General features: G+C 34.0%; 1 protein-coding gene across 1 annotated transcript in view; it reads right to left on the bottom strand.

Moving 5' to 3' along the window:
* Positions 1-3,264: 3,264 nt before the first annotated feature.
* The window catches only part of LOC140435735 (uncharacterized), a 58,604-nt gene continuing 39,127 nt past the window's right edge, over positions 3,265-22,741 (bottom strand). The window contains exons 10-16 of the mRNA XM_072524454.1: positions 12,474-12,601; positions 7,968-8,160; positions 7,628-7,843; positions 7,232-7,447; positions 6,752-7,129; positions 6,405-6,698; positions 3,265-3,856 (exon numbers count right to left, since the gene is read on the bottom strand). Of these exons, the coding sequence (XP_072380555.1) occupies positions 3,294-3,856; positions 6,405-6,698; positions 6,752-7,129; positions 7,232-7,447; positions 7,628-7,843; positions 7,968-8,160; positions 12,474-12,601 (1,988 nt within the window). The 3' untranslated portion in view covers positions 3,265-3,293. The remainder of the gene's footprint in view (positions 3,857-6,404; positions 6,699-6,751; positions 7,130-7,231; positions 7,448-7,627; positions 7,844-7,967; positions 8,161-12,473; positions 12,602-22,741) is intronic.

Below are 22,741 nucleotides of genomic sequence, written 5' to 3'. Positions count from 1 at the left end.
CTATCTCAATTAAGGTTTTTGTGGTTTTGATAGAAGTGACTTTGTCCACAATGCTTCTACAATCGATCAGAATGATATAATTATTCATACCAATAGAGGCTATATATTTTAACGCAAGTAATAAAGCTGATAGTTCGGCAGTATATATTGAAGCTTCATTGAGCAATCGATATGATTCTTTGTAATCAGAATTCCAGTGATATATTGCACAACCCGTTTTATTTTGAATTTTAGAGCCGTCAGTAAAAATATATTGAAATGCAGGCCACTTATCTTTAATTACTTTGTTGATCTTTCTTCCTGGAAGGTTTGAATCCATATAATATGTTTCTATTATCTTAGAGAAGAGAGTTTTAGGAGCAGTTCAGTCTAATATCGTGTAAATTTTTTCCCTGAAATAGGAAGAAATCTCGTAGTCAAAACACTACCACAGTTTTTAAGCAGTGTATTTCGAGAAGTGGTATGTTGAACCGTTTTCGTTAAAATTATGGGCTTCGGTTAATATTATTGGCAATTTTTTTAGCTACAACAAAATAATTAGAAAACAGTTGTTTTGACTCTAGCATTTCGTTATTAATATTCCTAATTAGAGGTATAATTTTCAACAGATACAAATAAAAATCACAGAAGTGGTCGATTTTTTGTTGGAACTGGTTTTTTATTTGTGGTGCGTTTTAAATTGGATTTCTGTCATAATGAATCATCACTTAAGTTGATAATATTATACAGGGCATACCAAAACGCCACATTTGCAATTATTCATTTAAACAATTCTTGGAAAGTAATTTTATATTAACTTTAATCAAAAATATTTAAAAATTTATTTCTTCCGATAACTTATTCTCATTTTTTTTTTCAAATGCTAGAAATTATTGAATTAAAAGCATTTTCGGAACAAAATATAATTATTTGGACAAAGTTTGGATAAAATGTATTGAAGTGAAGGGAAAGTAGTCAGCATGTACAGGAAATAAATGCTTTTTAAAATAAAAAAAAAACAATGTTGTTCTCATTCATGTCCTAAGACTCGTTAAGTTGACCATAAATATCGAGATTATCCAAAAGTCGACCAAGAATTCCTTATTTCAGTGAAATGAGGCAAACTATAATATTATGTAGCTATGCAACTACAATTGATTTTGCAAGCAAGAGCTTTGTAACAAAGGTGTTGTTCAAGTATTACGTAACGCAATTTGGGAGGGAGGGGGTCTTGTAAAACAACACGGTGCGTTACAGGGTTGAGGGGGCGGGGGTTCAAACAACGCGTTACGTAACATTGTTTTTACTATGGATTTAAAATGTTTCATGTTGGCAATCCTTTTCGTTTATGTTTTACGGGGAATCCCTCGATTGTATTGTATTGTACAATATTGTTATTTTGTTTTTTTTTATTTATGTTTTACTGTGAATCCTGCCACTGTATTGTTCGTCCTTTTATTTTGTTTTCGTTGTCAGTATTACACAGAAATACGCTGCTGTAGTCACTATTGTTAAATTGAATTCATACTGTAATGTCATCAAAGTTGGAAAAAAACGTGAAAATGATCAGCTATGATGTTTCGGCGGAATATGGAAAGCCTGAAGATCATGCAAGTTCACTGAAAGGATTGAAGCAGGTGCCTTATGATTTCTTTTGTCGATCACTACAGTGCGACCTCAAGAATAGAATATGTGCAACCAGTAGGATGTATTTAACATCCCACAATAGTGCATCCCAAAGCGACTTGCTGCCAAAAGAGCAAATGAGCTTCTCTGCATTGTGCGCTACAATGAAACATCGTCTGTGGATGGCAATTGACTCGACGAAGACGAAGTTGGTGCAAGTGGTTTAATAATTCCGGAACTCTCTTCGTCTACTCTCCGGATCCCAGTACTGAAAGAATCAAGGAGTGGCTGAGAAACTCCTGGACAGACTAGTAGTAACTTTAATGAATTCAATTGAATTGTTTTTTACATACAACTATATCAGTGCTCTAGTTAAGCTTTATGGTGATGTATATACTACTGGTGAAATACCTGAGGAATGGCTGAAGTCTGTTTTTATAGCAATTCCGAAGAAACAGCGGGCAAAATAGTGTGACGAATATAGATTAATTATTCTGATGAGCCACACATTGAAATTTTTTTTTCGCATTATTCATTGCGAAAGAGACTTAAATGAAACCCAGTTTGGATTTAGGAATACGCTGAGTACCCATGGGACACCAACGCCAACGCGGAGATATTTATGTGACTTTCATCGATTTAGAAAAAGTTTTCGATAGAGTCAAGCTTGGAACGCTTTTGAACATATTAGTAGCCAAAGACATTGATGGTAGAGATCTACGTATAGAAAACTTACATCGGAAGCAGTACTATGAGTCGATGGGGATTAACCAACGAATGTTACATTCAAAGATAGGGATGTATTATATTCCCGCTGTTATTTAATATCTACTCGGATATAATTTTTAAACAGGCTTTGCAAGATAAAGATTTTGGGAGTGAAAATCAGTGGTGAACTGCTTAATAATCTTAGATATGCTGACGATACTTTTATCTTATGCGTTAGTCTCGAGGGCATTCAAAAGTTGTTGCATTGCGTACACGATAGGAAGAGAAATGGGTCTAAAGATGAATGTTTTCAAGACAAAATATGACTTCAGTCGCCAAACTAACGACAATGCTTCCCTACAGATAAACCAACCATTGAGAGAGTTACTCACTTTAAATATTTGGGATGCTACATTATAGACCAACTTGAGCCAATTAAAGAGATTAAGTGCTGAATTAAACCAACTCGCACAACACGAAAATTAAAATCATTCTTCTGTGACCACAACTTCTAAAATTACGTCAAAGAACGATCAAATGCTATATTTGGGCGCCTCTTGTTTTATTTATTATTGCCGCAAATGCGATTAAACAACAACAAAGTTATTTTACCGACTTTTCGGTACTTTTCGCAATATAATTGTTACTTTTAGGTAAAACTGGTCACTTGCGTGTTATGTAAGATTTAGGTAGGGGTGAGGGTACAGACGAACGTTATGATGCGTAACATTGCGGGAGGAGGGGTCAAAATTCTTTAAAAATTGCGTTACGTAATACGTGAACGCCCCTAAAAATATTTACAAACTAAGAAATCGCTCAGTTTTAAAACTAAAGCATCTGCAACGATATACACTCAAAATAAGTAAAGTAAAACTCCACCAATTTGTAGAATGTATAGGCATCACGAAAAAACTATCTATGTTATTAAAACAAATACTATATCACAAAAATATTTATTTATGTCGAATCGTATACATAACTTATTTCCAGTCTTCTTTTATCAAATCTGCCGCCCGCTCCCCAATCAAAATTGAAGGACCAACCAAATTGCCAGAGATTGTTACGGGTATGACACTGGCATCGGCAACTCTCAACTTGTTTATTCCTTTTACTCTAAGCTTCTCGTCTACAACGGCATCTTTATCGCCTTCAGCTCCCATTCTAGCAGTGCCGGTGATGTGTCCTTTGTTGGTTGATAAATGTCTCACAGCGCACTTCCAATAATGGTCATGTTGTTCTGTTTCGCACCCTGGTACCTTTTTCTCACTGATGTGCACGCCTAGTTTTTGTAGAGCTTCAGTTTTTGATAACTTTATAGCTTTGTGGATACCAGCAACTAAAGTTTCTAGATCGTGGTCGTCTGGATCGGTAAGTGAATTTGGATTGATCAGGGGGTAGTGGAAGGGATCATGGTCATGCAATTTTAATGATCCTGTAGACTTAGGATGAAGAAGGTTTACTTCGATGTTAAAATAGTCTGTTTCGGGATGTGTTACTTCGTGCATATCCTTCTTGATGCGGTTAGCTCTTTGGAATTGTTCCGCTAAAACAAGAAATACAGTGAATACAGAAATATGTCCACCATTTTAAATGAGTATTTCACTAAAATATCATAAAAGTAGTGAGTAGGAGTTCAGTTACTCAATTATTTATTAATATGGTTGGAGGGTAGGGGGGGGGGGGCGGAAAGACGCAAAGGTCCGCTGATATATTTATACGAGTTAAATTTTTTTATATGATCCTAGAACTATAAATTAAACGACAGTGTTTACCTATCTATCCAATGACACTATAGCTTGAGTCGAGCCTTAGGCTTTTCAGTAATTTTTTCCAATGATCTTGATCTACTGATGTTCTTTTCCATGAATGTGTTAACGTGTTCAATTCAACGTAAGTTTTTTTTCGCGCATATTTTTTTGTGCTCGTTATGTTGAAATCATCCGCGTACGCTGCCAATTGGGTGGATTTGTTTGTAAATATGTGATTTCTGCTCACCGTCAACCGTCTAATTATCTAAACCTTGCGATATCATTAATCCATCAGTCATCTGGCCTTGAATACATACATGTGCTTATGTTTCTATCATTGTCATTTGCAATGGTCTTATTAATTTTGCTGGTATGCCAGCAATATATTAGGTAGTTTTGTTCTATCTGTTGAATCATAGGCTTGCTTAAAGTGTAAAAAGATATTGTAAACATCTATGCCATATTCCCATGATTTGGCTAATATTTGCTTGACTGTAAAGAGTTATCGACGGTAGATCTATTTTTCCTAAACCCTACTTGGTATTCCCAGATGGGTCTTTCAGTGGGAGGTTGAAGTATTCGGTTAAGAATTTTTGTGAGTATCTTCACTACAATTAATATATATTACCCCACAACTGAACAGGAAGAACAGGGAGATTTAAATTTATGACTCGACACCAGGAAACGACACCAAAATAGTGATAGGCGACACAAACGCCAAAATCAGTTAACAGGAAGAGTAGCTAGAGCTAGTAGGAAAACATAGTCTGCACAGAGAGGAAAATGAGAATAGACAGTTTCTTATAGACTTTGCAGCTGGAAAGAATATGGTTATCAGTTGGACATGCTTTTCAAATCGGGACATTCATAAGGGCATTTGGATATCGCCTGACGGAAACACATTCAACCAAATATACCATGTATTGATTCAACCAGACACGATTTAGATGTAAAATTAGTCGACAGGCAAAGGCAAAATATCCAAAACAGGAAAAACTAAACTTGGATAACCCAAAAGTATCTGAGGTACAAGAAAGATTTGTCAGAAAAGTGGATGAAAGATTACGAGAAGGATCCTCAATAGAAAATCAGTGGAACAGCATCAGCAGCATTAAATTGAACATGGCAAAAGAAGTACTAGGAACAAAAGCACAACGAAAAGAAAAAAACATGGTTCGATGAAGAATGCAAACAAGCGATTAAGGAAAGAAATAAAGCACATAATAATTTCATACTTACGAACTAGAGAGAGGAAAACAGAATTTGAAAACAAAAGATGAAGGGCAGATAAATTATACAAGCAAAAAGAGAATACGAAAACCAACGAGTATTAAACATGGAGAGGTAGTTCAAGAAAAACGAAACACACAATGCATAATAATTCGTCAAACATTTAAGACTGGGATACAAGCAGAAGACTAGCCTGAAAGGATGAAATAATTAGTAACACGGAGGAAATTAAGAAAACCTGGATGATGTATTTTAGGAAACTATTAAACGAAAAAGTATAACCACTAGAACAACAACGGCAACAGCAGGAACAACAAGAAATATAACAACAAGAACTGATGGAAGATGAAGAAGAAAATGAGGTAAATAAACCTCCAACGCTAGAGGAGGTTTGAATGGCAATCCAAATACATAAAAGCAATAAAGCGCCAGGAACAGATAAAATACCGGCAGAACTTTACAAGAAAGGATGAAAAAATTTGACATAACATATAAACCAAACTACTACAAGAAATATGAGAAGAAAAAATTCCCAAACAATGGAAAAAAGTATAATGCCCTATCCATAAAAAACCAACGTATTTGAAGGCGGCAAATATTTTAGACGAATCTAATTTCGGGAAGAATATGAAACGAAGACGTTGCGACAAAAAAAAGAGCTATATATGGAACGTCAGTAGAAAAGTTAAACCTATCTGAAATTTCATAATAAAGGGAATAATGTCCAACTTCAAGAGGACGAAAGTGTAGAAGTTGAAGAATATTGAGAAGAATATGAAGAAACTGTAGCTTTTTGTAAAAAAAATATTTAATTTTCAACAACTTAACATTGACAAATTAATGAGAAGTCAGCATACAAGCTTAAAATATCTGAGATGTCATTACCTAATATAAGAATCAAAGAGGAACAAGGTGAAGAAGTTAAAGAATATTGATCTGGAAGAATTAAAAACTGATAGTACATTGTTAATATTTATATATTTTATTACCGAAAACTGCTCGATTTTCGGCGATAAACTTCGACGATAAATAAAAATTATTATTTTATAAACTACTTAACACTATGAAAGAACTATGGCATTTTATCTTCAAAATAAATTACTGTATTCTTACCATTTTTGAGAACGTCTTTGTGTACTACCACTTCTATGTCAGGATAGTCAACACTCTCTTTGGAAGCTTCGGTCTTCAAATATCCTACGGCTTCTATTCCTGGAGAAGTTAGGGGACCTCCTCCAAGTTTCAATAATTCCTCGACCATCTCTTTTTTTTCTGGGATCTTTGAAGACTCATTTACATGGAAGTTTAACGCTAGGAAACTTAGTTGGTCTTTGAGGTTACTTCCAACTTTAAGATCTGCTAGATTTTCAATTTTTAAATTTTCCAAATCTTCCTTAGGGCCAATACCTGCAACAAGTCAAGGTTAATACTTGAGAAAGATATTTTTTATATGGAATTACCTGATAGTAAAAGTAACTGTGGCGTATTTACAGGTCCAGCGGCCAAAATGATCTCCTTAGTAGCTTTTCCAACGAGTATATGCCCATCTTGAACAAATTTGACTCCATACGCCTCCATCGTGTGTGGACTGATCAAAATTTGTATGACTCTGGCACCTAATCTTACTTCTAAGTTAGGTCTTTTGATAGCTTGTCCCAAATACGACTGAGCAACACTGTTCCTACGACCAGCCTTGGTTGTTGCGTGAGGAAGGGAGAGGCCGAGCTGATCTTTGCCGTTGTAGTCAACTGCCTTGATACCCAGTTCATGTCCTGCTTCTAATATGTGTTTTCCTAAGCCGGTGGAGTGACGGAAATGTTCCAAATGGACTGGGCCACCTAAAACGAACGTATTAGTTTCTAGCAGTTCTTATCACTCTAGCAGTTTTTTTAGTAATCAATAATAACACTTTAGGTTTTCGTAGAATTAGGCGTTCTTACCAAAAGCATGATGTTTCCTGTCTAACTCAGGAATATATGCATCTTCCATCTTTTTGAAGTAGTGAGCTACATCATTCCAGCACCAGTTCTTCAGACCTAAGTCAGCCCATTTGTCATAATCTCTTTGGTTTCCTCTAGTATATAACATGTTATCTACTGATGTTATACCACCGAGGGCTTTGCCATATTTAATAGAGCATTTGTGGCCTTCCATACCTAGAAATAGAAGATGATGGCTTAATTAAGAAATAAATGCGAATTACAGAAACCGTTAATAGAAGAGAAGACCAGAAGATTTTGTTCCAAAATATGAACATAATATTACGAGATAAAATCCTTCTGGAAACATGTCTTAAGTGGTATCCTAACAGTCAGAACAAGGAATCATACTCTTACCTAAACAGGAATGTTTTTGTTCTGTGGTTGTGTAACCCCATTCGTAAGGTGTTGTCTGTAGATATTGGTATATATTGGGCACTTGTGATATTGGTGTTTCAACGTATCCTGCTTCTAAGACCAAAATCTTCCAATCGTGAACCTCCGAAAGTCTGGTTGCTAGAGCAGCTCCTGATGCTCCTGAACCGATAATGATAAAATCGAAATCTCTGGAGGCTAAAAAAAATTATAAAATTGTAATTAGTATAACAGAACATTAAAATTTCTTTGTTATAGAAGTATCTCTGTATAAAAAGAGTTAGTAGTAAAGTAAGATTATTTTATTATGGATATTATATACCTGCAGAAGAATTTAGTTTTTCGGCATCGAAATTTTGTTCCTCATATTTGTACTCTTTAGCGATGTGTTCTATTTCGTTGAGACCTTTGGTGAAACTTTCAATGTATGGATCAACTGATGGTGGAGAACATATTACTGTTGTCATAACTGACAAACACACCAGAAGATGTATGTTCATGGCCATTGTTATTCGCTAAAACAAAATAAAAATCTTACAATGATCTTGGTGCTTTAGTAAAAAAGACACAATGCAGAAGGGTATGACTTCTTTAAAAAATTATCAAACCATAATGTTCCTGTGAAAGATCATTAAATTGGATTGGTGATGTCTTACGCATGGTGTTTCATGTAGATGGCATTTTAGACGGTGTACTAAAGAAATCTAGCTGAGATAAGCAATAGCAAAAAACACTATGACTCACTTAATGAAAATCTGAAAACGTTATAAACTAACCGTTGACACCAAAATCAGAAGCTTCATCGGTGAAGAGCAATAGAATATATATATATATATATATATATATATATATATATATATATATATTTAGGGATTCTACAGTATTCACTGCCTTCCCTCGCACAACTGTTTCCATCTCTCTCTGTTGTTCCATTCTCCATCGTTTAGGCCTCTCTTACTCATGGCGTCGTCTACTTCGTTCCTCTAGGATTTTCGGGGTCGTCCTCTTTTCCTCCTTGCTATGGGGCTCCATTCGGTTATTCTCTTTATCCATCTGCTGTCGCTAGTTCTTCTTACATGTCCATACCACTTTAGCCTTTTTTGTTCTATATATGTTAGTATGTCTATTTCTATTGATGTTCTTTGCTTTATTTCGTCATTACTTCTCCTATCCATTCTTGTTACTCTGCAGCATCGTCGCAGGCATTCCATCCCTGTTGCTACTATCTTACTGCTGTTTTTCTTGTTTATGATCCAATTTTCAGCCCCATATGTCATAATACTTCGCACTAATGTTTTATAAATCTGTGTTTTTGTCTTCATATTTAGGTGTCTATCCCACCATACTGAATTAAGTTGTCGGATTGCTGTTCTTGTTTGTCCTAATCTTTGTGTAATTTCTTCCTCTGTTGTTGCCTTTTTCGTGATTATAAACCCCGTGGTATATTCTTCTTGTAGTTTCTTCATCATGTAGCTGAGGTCGTCTTGGTCTTGTGCAATCACTACTCGATCGTCTGCAAAGCTTAACGTATATAGGTATTCGTTCCGTACCGGTACTCCCATGCCTTCGCATTTTCTTTTCCATGTAGTCAAGGCTTTCTTTAAGTATATTTTGAATAGGATTGGAGATATGGAACAACCCTGCAGGAGCCCTTTTGTTGTGGTGAAGTCTCCTATGATTCTTGTTCCCATTTTAATATACACTTTATTTTCTTTATACAGAGCTTTTGTAGCTTTTATGAGTTCCGTCTGTATTTCTAATTTGTACATTGCCTCCCATAGTTCTGACCTTGGTACAGAGTCATACGCCCTCCTCATGTCCACAAATGGCAAGTGTATATCTCTATTTTTTGCTTTTTTCTTTTCCAATAGTTGTTCCAGTGTGTATATGTGGTCTATGCATGATCTTTCTGCCGTGAAGCCTGCCTGATCCTCCCCGATTTTGCCTTTTATCGCTTGCTCTATCTTTTCTCGCAGTATCTTCCCATATAATATTCCTATTGATGATATTACGCTTATTCCTCAGTAGTTTTCGCATCGTTTTCTATCTCCTTTCTTAAATATAGATGTCATATATGCCTCCATCCATTCCTTTGGGAGCTGTTCTCACTTCTGTGAATAAAATTTCATGTCTCCCATTAAATGAATTTAATTTTATCATTTGATTACTAACTTACTACTTATTTAGTAAGTTTTACTGTATCTTTTTTTATACTATTATTAATAAACAATACACATACCTATAACTGGTTTTGTTTTTGGTTTAGAGCTTTAAAGTTCAGGGTTTCGCTAAAAAATTAGTTTTTTAATTGTTTGCTGTCACCAAAAAAGGTTAATAACCACTGCACTATATTATAAAAGATGCCAGTGGAAAGTTTTAGAGGTCATACTTTTTCTTTCGCTCAACACTCAAGTTCGTTCGACTGCATTTAATAAGAATTGCAATTTTTCTATAGTTTTTTTCCTTTTTATAGTTATTTATCTATATCATGTCTATATGTTGTATCGTAAAAGGACAGTTATAATGATTTATAATAATAACCCACTTGCTATAATTGATTTCAAGGTGAATAAAAGGTGTAGTCGTATTATGAATATTTTAATTTCTCTCGTCATTACAATGTAAGGTTACTGTACCTGCCTTCTAATAAGTATAATAAGTTTAATGTGAACTGAATAATTGTCTTAAAAAAATATCAATTATTTTGTTCGTTTATATAAAAGTAAAGGGTGATGTGTAATGTACATCAAGGATAAGATTCGTTACTGCTTCCTCCTCTAGAAAAAGGGTCTGATTTAAAAAAAAATTATATTGATGAGTATTCACAATAAATATGTAATAAAGAAAAATAAAAAGGAAAAACAAACATTCAATTGGAATACAAATATGCTGGAAGAAACTCCTAGGAGTATCTAAACTCGGAGAAACTTTTAGGATTATAAGCAGTCTTATAAAGAACACAAATAAAAAAATCAAAAATAAATATAATAAAAATAGTATAGTACAAGGATTTGATAAAAACCTAATGAAAGAACAGGCGAAAGAGTGTTTGTACCTGGAGATATTTTCTTCTTCACGCATTCCTTATCTGGCATCTATCCATCTTTCACCCATTTCTTGCACGCATTCGGATCTTCTGCTATTTCCTTCACCTGTTTCTTGGATTTTCCTTTCTTTGTCCCAATTTCCTGGATTTGTTCCATCCACCCTTTCTAGGTCTACCCTCTCTTCTTCTGTCTTATATTTTGGCCACTGTCACTTATTGGTCTGTTTTAGTCTGTTCTAATTAGTTTCCATACCGGTTTAATTTCGTCTTTCTATTTTTTTCTCTATTGCTTCCTGTTTTAGCATGCTTCTGATGTTTTTGTTTCTTTTACTGTCCCGTTTCGTCTTTCCAGCTTTCTCAGTTAATTAATTTTTGCTGCATTATGGTACTTGTCCATAATGCAGAGTACCAGTACTCTTGTCCTGGTGACATATTTTCATGGTCTTGCATTGGTTAATGTATATTTCTAACTTCACTTTTTCTATTTCCTCAGTCCATATATCAATTAGTCGTTGCATCTTTCTCTGGTTGTCCGCTATAAGTGCCACGTCGTCTGCATACAATAATCTTTCTATCATAACTGGCGCTATCTCCGCGATTTAGATTTAGATCTAGATTTAGACTATCTCCATGTTTTAGCCAATTGTTCATCCTAAATTCTTGTGATCTGCTGCCTGTAAACTGTTTATATTTTAGCTCTGAATGCTGTCTGTTCATATTCTAATTTTTCTTCTACTTCGTAGGATCTTTGAGTCTGTTCCTGTTCCAATACAGAAACTATGGATTTTAATGAAATAATCACGCATTAGGAATGCATATATGAACAACATAAAAACTTTATATCGAGAAAATCAAGCTATTCTTAAGATTGGAAAAAGGTGTTAAAATGGTGCCAGCTTCTTCAAGAGTAGATAAGCCAATGTAGTCCTATGAAAATAGGTCTGCATGATTAGTTAGTTGTAGCAAAGGATCAGCAAGACATTATATACACGTTAAACAAATTGATTTGAAGAATACAGAAAATAGAGTTTGAAAGTAAGCGCATACAAGACACAGGACAGGAGTAACAGAGGAATAATTAAAAACGTCAGTCAAAAAGAAAATGTCTTCTTCTTTAAGGACCATTTTCTCTTGGAACTTGGCTAAAAATTGAATGTAACTGGCAGTTTAAAGGACAGTTCAAGCACTGGCAGATCGAAAACTGCCAAAATGGGACACATCATCTACATTTACGTACATAAACATAGAATTTGATATTAATTGGAGGGTACAAACACACCTCTCAGCATTTCACTCAAAATATGGGCAATGCCAAGTAAATCAACTGTCAGTTTGGTGTTATCACCCAGCATCAATTTGTAGACATTTACAGGTTAAATAATTGATAATTTTTATTTTAAAGGTTTTTTACGTCAAAACAAATGTATAATGTAATTCTCATTACAATCAATTGTGGTTTAACCTCATATAAAATAATATTTAACTTAAACAGGCCACAAAAAAAGCCAGTTTTAGAAGTTGTATGGGCTTGATGTCATGTTGTATAGAGCAACATGCTGACCAGTTCGTTTTGTTAAATCGACACCTTCTCCTAGGTATGTGTGTCACATATTTGTGAACGTGGCCGCGCATTATCCTGCATTAAACTAAAACTATTGCCAATAAATCTACAAAAAGGTACAATAGTGGTCGACTAATATCGGTGGGCCGTCAATGAACCATCAATGATCACCAACTCAGTGCTTGCCTCCCGGTTTATTCTCGCCCATACCATTACTGAACCTCCTCCATAGCTAACGTAGGGAACTGAAGTGTACTCTGCGAATCTCCCTCCAGTCCTTCTCTATACTCTTTTACGGTTGTCTGCAGAATGTAAGCACAATCTGGATTCGTCAGTAAGAATTTCGTCACTGTAACATACGCAGCAGAAATGTGGGGAGAATACCACACGAAAGATTAACACTTTTTTAAATTTTTTTATTAAATATTAACCGGTTGCGTTTATTTTGCACCTAAGTGTAATTAAAGTGACCATTTCTTAATTCCCTCTAATTTTCTAAACTTGACTTTAGAAAGAAAGAGTAGATAATAACATCTAAATTCTAGAGTAACACTTCGAGAAAAAAGAAAACCTTGGAATGACAGTAGAAATTCTTGAACGCATTGAATAACGAAGAAAACAAACAAAAGACTTAAAATAAATACAAAGAAATCTCTCGAAACATCAGAGAGAAAATTCGAGAGGCAAAAAGCTTGTCGCTCTCCGACAGATGCAAGGAAATAGAAGATCTGAATAAAAAGTATGATAGCTTTAATTTACGCAAAAAAAATCAAAGAAATGATAGGTTCTAGAAATCGCACAATAATGAACATCCTTAAAAAGGACAAAGGGGATATTATTACTGATGTGAAGGAGAGATTGTGTCACTGGACCAATAACATCCAGCAATTATTTAATGATGAAAGAAAAGAACTGTCATTAGAAACCAGATGATACCGGACTACCAACATTACGAGAAGGCGACATCTATGTCATTAAAACAGAAAAGATGATAAAGCTACTGGACTAGATGATGTGCCCATCGAATTATTAAAGCTGATGAAGATATTATTAATGTAATATGGAGAAAAATAACCGAGTTTTTATGATAACTGATAACAAGAAAATTTTGACTTCGGATAAATTTCCGCGCTCAGATGAATGAAAATTACTAAGTTCTCGGATATAACCGCGTTGACAATTGAAAACTTGACGTTTCGGCACCCATTTTGGAGCCATTATCAAGAGTGATACGGTTCCGTTCGAGTTGGGGGTCTCAATCTGCCTACTCCCCTCACTCGTGATGTACCAGTATCTTGTTTTTCAGAAATACGAGAACCGTCAAACGGCACTGAGGTCTCAATCTGCCTACTCCTCAGTGTCGAGTGACAGTTACCTTTTATAAAGGATTTTAACAAATTTTTTGTGATACATGGTATACAGCCAGCTACAGGAACTTAGTTTCCTTGTGGATTAACAAAAATAACTCTTTAGAGAGTAATAGTCTCACTAATAATACAAACTCTCATTTTAAAGGATTTTTTATGCTTTTTCAGTAAAATTGTGACACTTTTCCATATAATTTCCCGTGCTTCACCTTTAGTATTTAAAACCAAATAGCAGTCTTATATTATTTATATATTGTTTATAAGTAAAAAATTACGTTTAATTTTTTGTATATTTTGTTTATGACATAATCTTATCACCAAATTTATCAAAAACAATTGTTAGATACCTGTATTTGCGAATATCATGGGACAATCCTTAGTTCTCTAGTCTATCTCTAGGTATACGTTTATCGGTTTATAGTACGGTACAGAAAGAAGACGAGAATACTTAGCACCTACAATTTTTTGTATAAAGTACGTTTGCCGAATTCTTTTGTTATGAATTATAAATCATTTAACGTTTTTAAATACACAGAAAAAAATTTACGAGGAACTAAGTTTTTTTATTAAATAAAATATAAAAAAAAAAACACTTAAAACATCACTTTAGACTTATGGAAGATAGTATTTATATAACAATAAATATTTTTTTAGGATCCATGGTTAAAAAGTCAAATATCATCTATCGATAAACAAATATTTGATTTGTAAACACCAGGTGCCGAATATTTATCGTGAACTATTACATTCAAGTAGATAAATGTTTGTACACGAATTCCTTTTACTTACAGGACGCTAAGTCGTAAGGTTAAAAGTTCAGTTTGTATTATCTAATGTTCTTAAAAGATCTGCTTATTTCGCCTTAACTAACGATAATACAAAATAATTCTATAGAGGTAGTTATTTTCGATGAATGGCATAGTTAATTTATTTATAAACAAATACCTCTCCTTAGATTTCCGAAGTGGAAATTGAAACGTCAATAAACGTACTTTAACCTTTAATTGTGGCCTATTCCCATTTAAATAGTAATTACCTCTCCTTAAAGACATCTTTCTATAACGGACAAATCTGAATAATTAGAATTTCGTAATAGCTTGTAGATATAATTGTATCTCTAAATAAAGGGACATTTAAAAAAAACCAAAATGTATAATTGGGATAATTCCCAGATGCTAAGTGTGCTCTTTTCCGAAAAATTAGTATCGAGCCATTGAAAAAATATTGTTTAGGATTTAAACACGAATACTGGTGGGAAGCAGATCTTTCTTTGCAATGCAACATCTAATGAGATGAAAACTTTTCTCACGAAATGCAAAAGTACAGATGTACAACACCATAATACGACCAGCAGTGGCATACGGAAGCTAAACATGGACGCTAAGTATAGGCAATGAAAAAGACTACAGGGCTCATTTTGGCGGCATATTTTATTGCTAATTAATTGCTATTAATTGGTATATTGACCAATCTCCAAAAAGTACCCCATTATCATCTCACCCCAAAAAATGAAGATATCAACAAAAAACGATGAAACTAGAAAAGTGAACCGCAAGGAATTGATTGCTAATTTATTGCTGAAGTTTTACCCCAAAAAACAATTTATTGCTGCAAGGGTTTCCGAGAAACAATGTTATTGCTAACTTTATGGTAAAACTACATAGCCAGTTATATCTCCGCAATGAAAAGGGCTACATGGCCCATCTTGGCGAGATATTTTATTGCTAATTATTTGCTGTTAATTGTTATATTGACCAACCACCAAAAACTACCCCATCATCCTTTAGCGCAAAAGTCACCCACGGAAAAATCGACCAAAACCCTTGTTTTTAATTTTTAACATTGCGCGCTGGACGCGTACCACTTCCACCACTATACAGTGATGAGTGCCTTAAGAACCGGCAAAATAACGCAAAAGATAGAAAACATAATACGTTGTGAAATAAAAAGAGATGAAAGTAGTAGAGGTGGGAAATTATCGATAGAAACCTCTAATTTACATTAAATTGCATTAGGACTATCGATAGTTTCCCACCTTTAGACGTTAGCTTATGAGCTAGTTGACTTCAGTCATAATATTACAAGTATGACGTCGAACATTTACATTTTTTAAATTTCTCATAAAGTAAAAACTGATTGAAGGCAATAAAGCAAATGTAAGTAAACAGTTTAATTAGTAGTAATTTGATAATTAATTCTGTGTTGACGAATACAGAATAACAAGCTATGATAATTCTGTATTGAGAAGAGTGTATGCGACGTCTCAAATCATAGTTTATTATTAATCAATACTTTAATTTTGGATAAAAAAATACTCCTACTTAAACTGTTTTTACTTACATTACGTGATACGCATTACTATGACTGAAGTCAACCAGCTCATAAGCTAACGTCTAAAGGTGAGAAATTTTCGATAAATCTAATGTAATGTAAAGTAAATTATAGGTTAATATCGATAATTAACCTCTCGATTATATCTCTCTCGAATATCGATTAATAACCTCTACTACTTTCATCTCTTTTTATTTCACAACGTATTATGTTTTCTATCTTTTGCGTTATTTTGCCGGTTCTTAAGGCACTCATCCCTGTATACTGCTTCTCTTTTGCACTAACGCAGAGTATATAAGTACCTGTAAATTTCTAGTTGGCGCTTGAACTTTTTATTATTTTTAAATTCTTTATTGTCGGTCAGATAGCCAAGCGGGCTAGGCGGCCGATTCTCATTCGCTTCACTGTTTAATGGTTCAGTGGATGTGGGTTCGAGCCCCAGCTCGGTGTACAGAAAAATAAAAAAGGTTAACGCATCAGTTTAAAATCTGCGGCATAGACTAGAATATGCTGGTGTCTGATCGGAATATGGTGGAGCAGTACGGCAAGAGATAATGGCTTGCGGCTCGGTGATACTCCTCCATAGATTCCTACCGGAAGGGCGTGGCTCCTAAATACCGGTATATATATATATATATATATATATATATATATATATATATATATATATAGAGAAAAGGAGTACGACCGTCAATCCAATATAAACTAAGGTACACTCGAAGAGTGGTGGGTTTTTCGGTCAAAGTGGAGAAATAAAAGACAAAGACGATGGCTACTTCATCTATTTATTGAAGACGTTTCGCTTTCTGCTCAGAAAGCATCATCAGTTCATCTAAAAAGAACAATATGAAACTATATGAATATGAATATGATAAATTTTTTTTATATATACATGTATTTTTATCACATGTTCTTTTGCTGTGCTAATTTTGTCAAATTGCAAACTTTACCTAGTTTCAATTAATTGTTATATACAACGTTAACTCTGAATGTCCAGCTTTGTAAGCTTTTTCATATTTTTAACATCACTGACTGCTACATGTCTTTGTAAGGTAACACACTTTGGTTATAACTTCTCTATGGATGTTTGGTTTCATATTGTTCTTTTTAGATGAACTGATGATGCTTTCTGAGCAGAAAGCGAAACGTCTTCAATAAATAGATGAAGTAGCCATCGTCTTTGTCTTTTATTTCTCCACTTTGACCGAAAAACCCACCACTCTTCGAGTGTACCTTAGTTTATATATATATATATATATATATATATATATATATATATATATATATATGTATATATAAACATTTAATAAAAAATATTAATTAACCAATCATCTTCCCCTATAAACATAAAATATTTATATTTGCCTGAGCCTAAATTACATTCACCTAAAGGTACGCAATCGACTAATTTTTTGCAATAACAAGCTTTAGTTTTGCAATTTTTGTGGCAATTACAAGCTTTTACCAAATTTTTATTTCTGGTGGTTTTCCAAACATATATGGTGGAATAATGTAATCCATTAGTATAGCTAAGATTATGTTCCAAATTTCTCAGCTTGAAAGCAATCATTTAGAAGCAATGTATGATTTTAAGTGGGGATCTCAAATAATTATTCACAATGTAGATATCGATGTTTTTATTCTTGCTGTGCATTTTTGTAATTTCTTCAAATTACACGGTTGTCAAGGAATATTTTTTGACATTCGGATCCAGAATCCAAGAACCTTGTTTCTCAAGTTACAGTCAAAAGTCTTTTACCCAAAATTTGTAAAATATTACCAGTAAATTAGCAATTAATTCCTTGCGGTTAACTTTTTTAGATTCATCGTTTTTGGCCGATATCCCGATTTTTCCGAAGGTGACTTTTGCGCTAGGATGATGGGGTCACCAAAAACATATCCAGGCGCAGATGCCTTCTCAGATCATAGTCTATTGGTTGCAAATATCAACATACGACTCAAAATAATTTATAAGAAAATGAGGCCCAAGATAGATATAAGACTATTAAAAGAAAATGACATCCAGAAAAATGTTAAAACAGAGATTAATAAGAAGTTTGGGAAAATAGTTGAAGACGCTACTAGAGGCATAGAAGAACAGTGGAACGAAATGAAGACATCTATTACCACAATTTCGCATGAATATCTAAAATCAAAAAGAGAAAAGAAGCAAGAATGGATGGCAGATAAACTATTGCAGAATTAAAAGGTAGAAATGACGAGGAATACAAAAAGTTGCATAATACTATACTAAAGGAGATAAAAAGAGCAAAAGAAGCATGGCTGACGGAGAAATGTACAGAAATTGAAACACTACAACGCAAACATGACGAATTCCATATGCACAAAAAAATTAAAGAGGTACAGAACACCAGAAAACAACGCAATACAGGCATAGTTGTAGACATTGAAGGCCAGATTTTGACTACCATTGAAGATAAATTACGAAGATGAAAAGAATATATGCAAGAATTATTCGAAGATGCAACACGAAGTCCGACTGAAATAAACAATCCCTACCCCAGAAATAACAAACGAAGAAGTAACTATGGCCGTTAAGCGGATTAAAGATGGAAAATCACCAGGACCTGATGAGGTGCATGGTGAAATTTTAAACCTATTAGAGGCACACCAAAGCACAGCTCTTACGAAGCTATTCAACAACATCTACGAGACTGGTTACTTATAAAAAAACTGGTTACTCAATATTCATTCCACTTCCTAAAAAAGCCAACGCTAGAAAATGTGAAAAACACAGATTAATTAGTTTGATGAGCCATGTACTTAAAGTACTCCTTACTATCATTCACTCGCGCATATACACCAAATTAGAAGAACACCTGAGTGAAGTTCAGTTTGGATTCAGAGCAGGGTTAAAGTCCCACATGGGAAATTAATCGATATCCTAAAAACATCAGGACTCGATGGTAAGGATATAAGACTGATCTCAAACTTATATCTCCAACAAAAAGCAACAGTACGATTAGAAAATGAACTGTCTGAGATCTTCACAGTCGAAAAAGGAGTTAGACAGGGTTGCATATTGTCACCGGCATTATTTAACACATTATCACAGTAGATCTTAGGAATATTCTCTGCAACTTATCTTTAAGTATCAATATACGCATAAGAATTCTTAGAGGTTACGTCTTTAGTGTCGTCCTCTATGGAGTAGAAAGCTGGAGCCTTACAGAAGGTGCCATAAAACGATTAGAGGCATTTGAAATGTGTTGCCGACGTATGTTGAAGGTCTCATGTATACACCACAAAAGTAACATAACTATTCTGTAGAGGCTAAGAAAAGACAAAGACATTATTAACACCGTAAAGAACAAAAAATTGGCTTGCTTCGGCCACATCATGCGTAATAATAAATACCGACTTCTACAGTTGATTCTATAAGGCAAGATTGGGCGTAAGAGAGGCGTGGACTAGTTTAATGTTAACTGATCTATTTTGAGCCGTTGTGAATAGAATAAAATCGGTCAATGTGGTCGCCAACATCTCTAGAAGATAGGCACATTTAGAATAAGATGATGGGGTAGTTTTTGGATATTGATGAATGTACAGATCTACAGTAATTAATTCGCAATAAAATATGTAGCCTAGATGAGCCCTGTAGTCCTAAATTATCCATTGATGATGATGATGATAACACTCAGGATCTATTGCAATTTTAAAAATTTTAACAAATTGTAAATACTTTTAGGTTTTAAAGGTCTTAGTAAAAAATTACAGAAAAGTTTACGTGTGTATGTAACAGACACAAAAATATTAAAAAATTTTTAATTTATGGATTATACTACATATCTACCTACTTGATAAATTGTAATTGACTTTAATTGTATATGTCCTCATAGTAATACTCAGTTTGTAACTAACTTATTGTATAATATCCTCCTGCTAATTAATTAATTCTCAGTAGTAGATGCCGTTTTAAAATAAAAAATACAGTTTCCTAAGCCTGAAAAACTTAAATATTTGGGAGGACTATACTAAACTTTATAAAAAATATGCTGGCAAATGGAGACACATTACTAACAATCCAAAATAATATTATTGGTATTAAAGAGATGGCGACCGGTTTCGGGGTTTATAATTTATAACGTATCAGACCCAGTGGAATTCGGTTAAGTTTCTTCTGATGGGCCTGATGATCGGGTATATATTTTAAACCCCAAAACATTAATATATATTACTATTATTAATTATATATATATATATATATATATACATAAATATATATATATATATATATATATATATATATATATATATATATATATATATATAAATATATATATTTCTTTTTACATACCTTCGACATTCACAAACGCGTAGATAACCACCCCACTCGCCTACTATGACTATAAACAATAACTACTATTATAACTGAACCTTTCTTAGTGTTCGGATTCAATGACTTTGAATGAGCGATAGTTGAATGCAAAAATCTAATTTATATATTTATGCAAATAATCCGCAGACCCACCCAGTTGATTTATTAACATTTTTTATAAATTGCACTAATGTCATTTTATATTGTCTTTTGTTGTTGTCCTATGCGATGTTGAACACTTGCCCCTGGGGTGGAATCAGATCACCATGACCGATTTTAAGCAAGTCATTTCTTGTTTAAAGGTATATCGGAAGTGATCTTTAAAAATAATAATATCAAGTACGTTTTAGACAATACAAGTAGTTGTTTTATAAAATAATTGTGTCCTTAATATAACAAGACACACAATAGTGAAATGCTTCGCTTAACATATTCGTTTTTCCTTTCCTTCCTAAAGAAGCTACAGAAATTAAACAGAATATAGTCCGTTTGAAAATTATTGGTAGCATACTTTTTATCACGGAGCTCAAAATGCCCAATGTCATGTCATCAACCAGTAACGAAGTATTTCAAAATCATTTGAAATTTTCTTATCTCAAATGTTGCAGTTATTTTAATTTTTAATAAACCCATATGTGGTTGCCTACATAATCTATTCGGGTATAAAATACTATCCTTAAGAAACATCTAACTTTCTTAGAAAGGATTAAAATCCAATCGACATAAAATGTCTAATTGTCAATAATTTCAATCTCGATTTACACTACTTTATATTTAGATCCACTGTTTCACAACGTGAGGACCACGTCCCACAGGGGCAATTCGAAAATGTACTCGACACGAATTTAACTCTTTCACTCCGGGCCCTTTAAATCCAATGCTAGTAAATTATTAAATAATTTCAGTAAATAATAATTAGGTATAATTTCGCTAGACGAGACCAAAATATCAACTGTGTGTTTGGCGCCGTCAAGTAAACTTCCCTGCGGTAGACGGCAGGCGCCTCTGTTAACAATCGATGGTAAAGTGAGTTATTTAGCCGATATCTTTAAAAAACTTCTTCTTCTTGTTTCTCTTTATAAGCAATCCTGCTTGTTCATTGTCGGATTAATACGGAAGCTTGGAAGCTCTATGGAAGCTTATCACTTCATCTTTTGCGCGGTCGTCCGATACTTCTTCTGCCGATTAGTGACTTATCTCTTGCTATTTTGATGACACGGGTCTCCTCTATTTTGCTTATGTGGTTATTTTATTCTTTTTTCTATTTTGTGTCTGTTCATTTATACACTGTACGTTAGTTACATTTTCTTCCAATGTCTACACTTCTCTTTCGATCTCTCAGCGTATTTCCTGTAATTCTTCTCAGTACTCTCATCTCTGTCGTTTCCAATAGTCTTTGCGTTGTGGCTGTGTCGGGTCTTGTTTCTGAGGCATATGTCATTATTGGTCTTACACTGTGTTATAAATTCTTGACTTCATCTCAGTGTTAATATGTCTGTTTCGTCATGTAGTGTTATTAAGGCATCCTGCCAGTCTATTTGCTTTTTGTACATGATCTCTCACTTCTTTCTCCAGGTCTCCATAGCTAGACAGTATAATTTCCAGTTATCTTCATCATGGGCTATCAATATTGCGTCGTCTGCGTAACGGAGTATTTTTATTTGTTTGTTTCCCATTCTGTATCCTCTTCCTTTGTTAACGCTTTTGATGATTTCATCCATGATCAAATTGAAGAGCATGGAGCTAAATGAATCGCTTTGTCTTATTCCGCTGCCTATTTCTATAGGTTCTGTAAGTTGTCCATCTATTCTGACTTCCATTTTGTTATTTTGGTAGATATTTTCGATAGTTTTTATAATATTTAGGTGAACTTATCTATTATACAGAAGATGGATTACATCTCTGAGTCTTACTCTGTCAAACGATTTCTTTAGGTCAATCAGTCACAGAATTGCTGGTCTATTATACTCTAGTGATTTCTCAGTAATTTACTAAGATATTAGACTTAATTTTTGCCCAGCTTTCTTTGACTCCATCACTTTCTGTCATACATGTGTTTCTGCTTTTTTCGGTTATTCTTTTTTGGAATAGTTATCTTGTGGAGTCATCCTGTAAGCTTTCGACTTTTGTCGTTGTGGTGTATTCTGGTGTTTTGTTATCACATATATGTGTGTTTTCATTCGGATTTTGCACAATATCAATTTATGATCGCTTCCTATTTCTGCTGATGTTAGTGCTCTTACATCCAATATTTCAGAGGGCTGTAACTCTCTATTCGACAGAATATAGTCTATCATAGATCTTTGGCCTCTACTGTTTTCAAAAGTGTATTTGTATTGTTCTTTATGAGGGGAATAATGTATTATTAATACGTATCTCGTTTATGCTGCAGAGGTCCGTCAGAAGGTGTTCGTTTTCATTTCTGATATATTTTCATTATATCGCGTTTTAT

This window comes from Diabrotica undecimpunctata, chromosome 3 (assembly GCF_040954645.1).
Source record: "Diabrotica undecimpunctata isolate CICGRU chromosome 3, icDiaUnde3, whole genome shotgun sequence".
Classification (NCBI taxonomy): Eukaryota; Metazoa; Arthropoda; class Insecta; order Coleoptera; family Chrysomelidae; genus Diabrotica; species Diabrotica undecimpunctata.
This window is presented reverse-complemented; position numbering and strand designations above follow the sequence as displayed.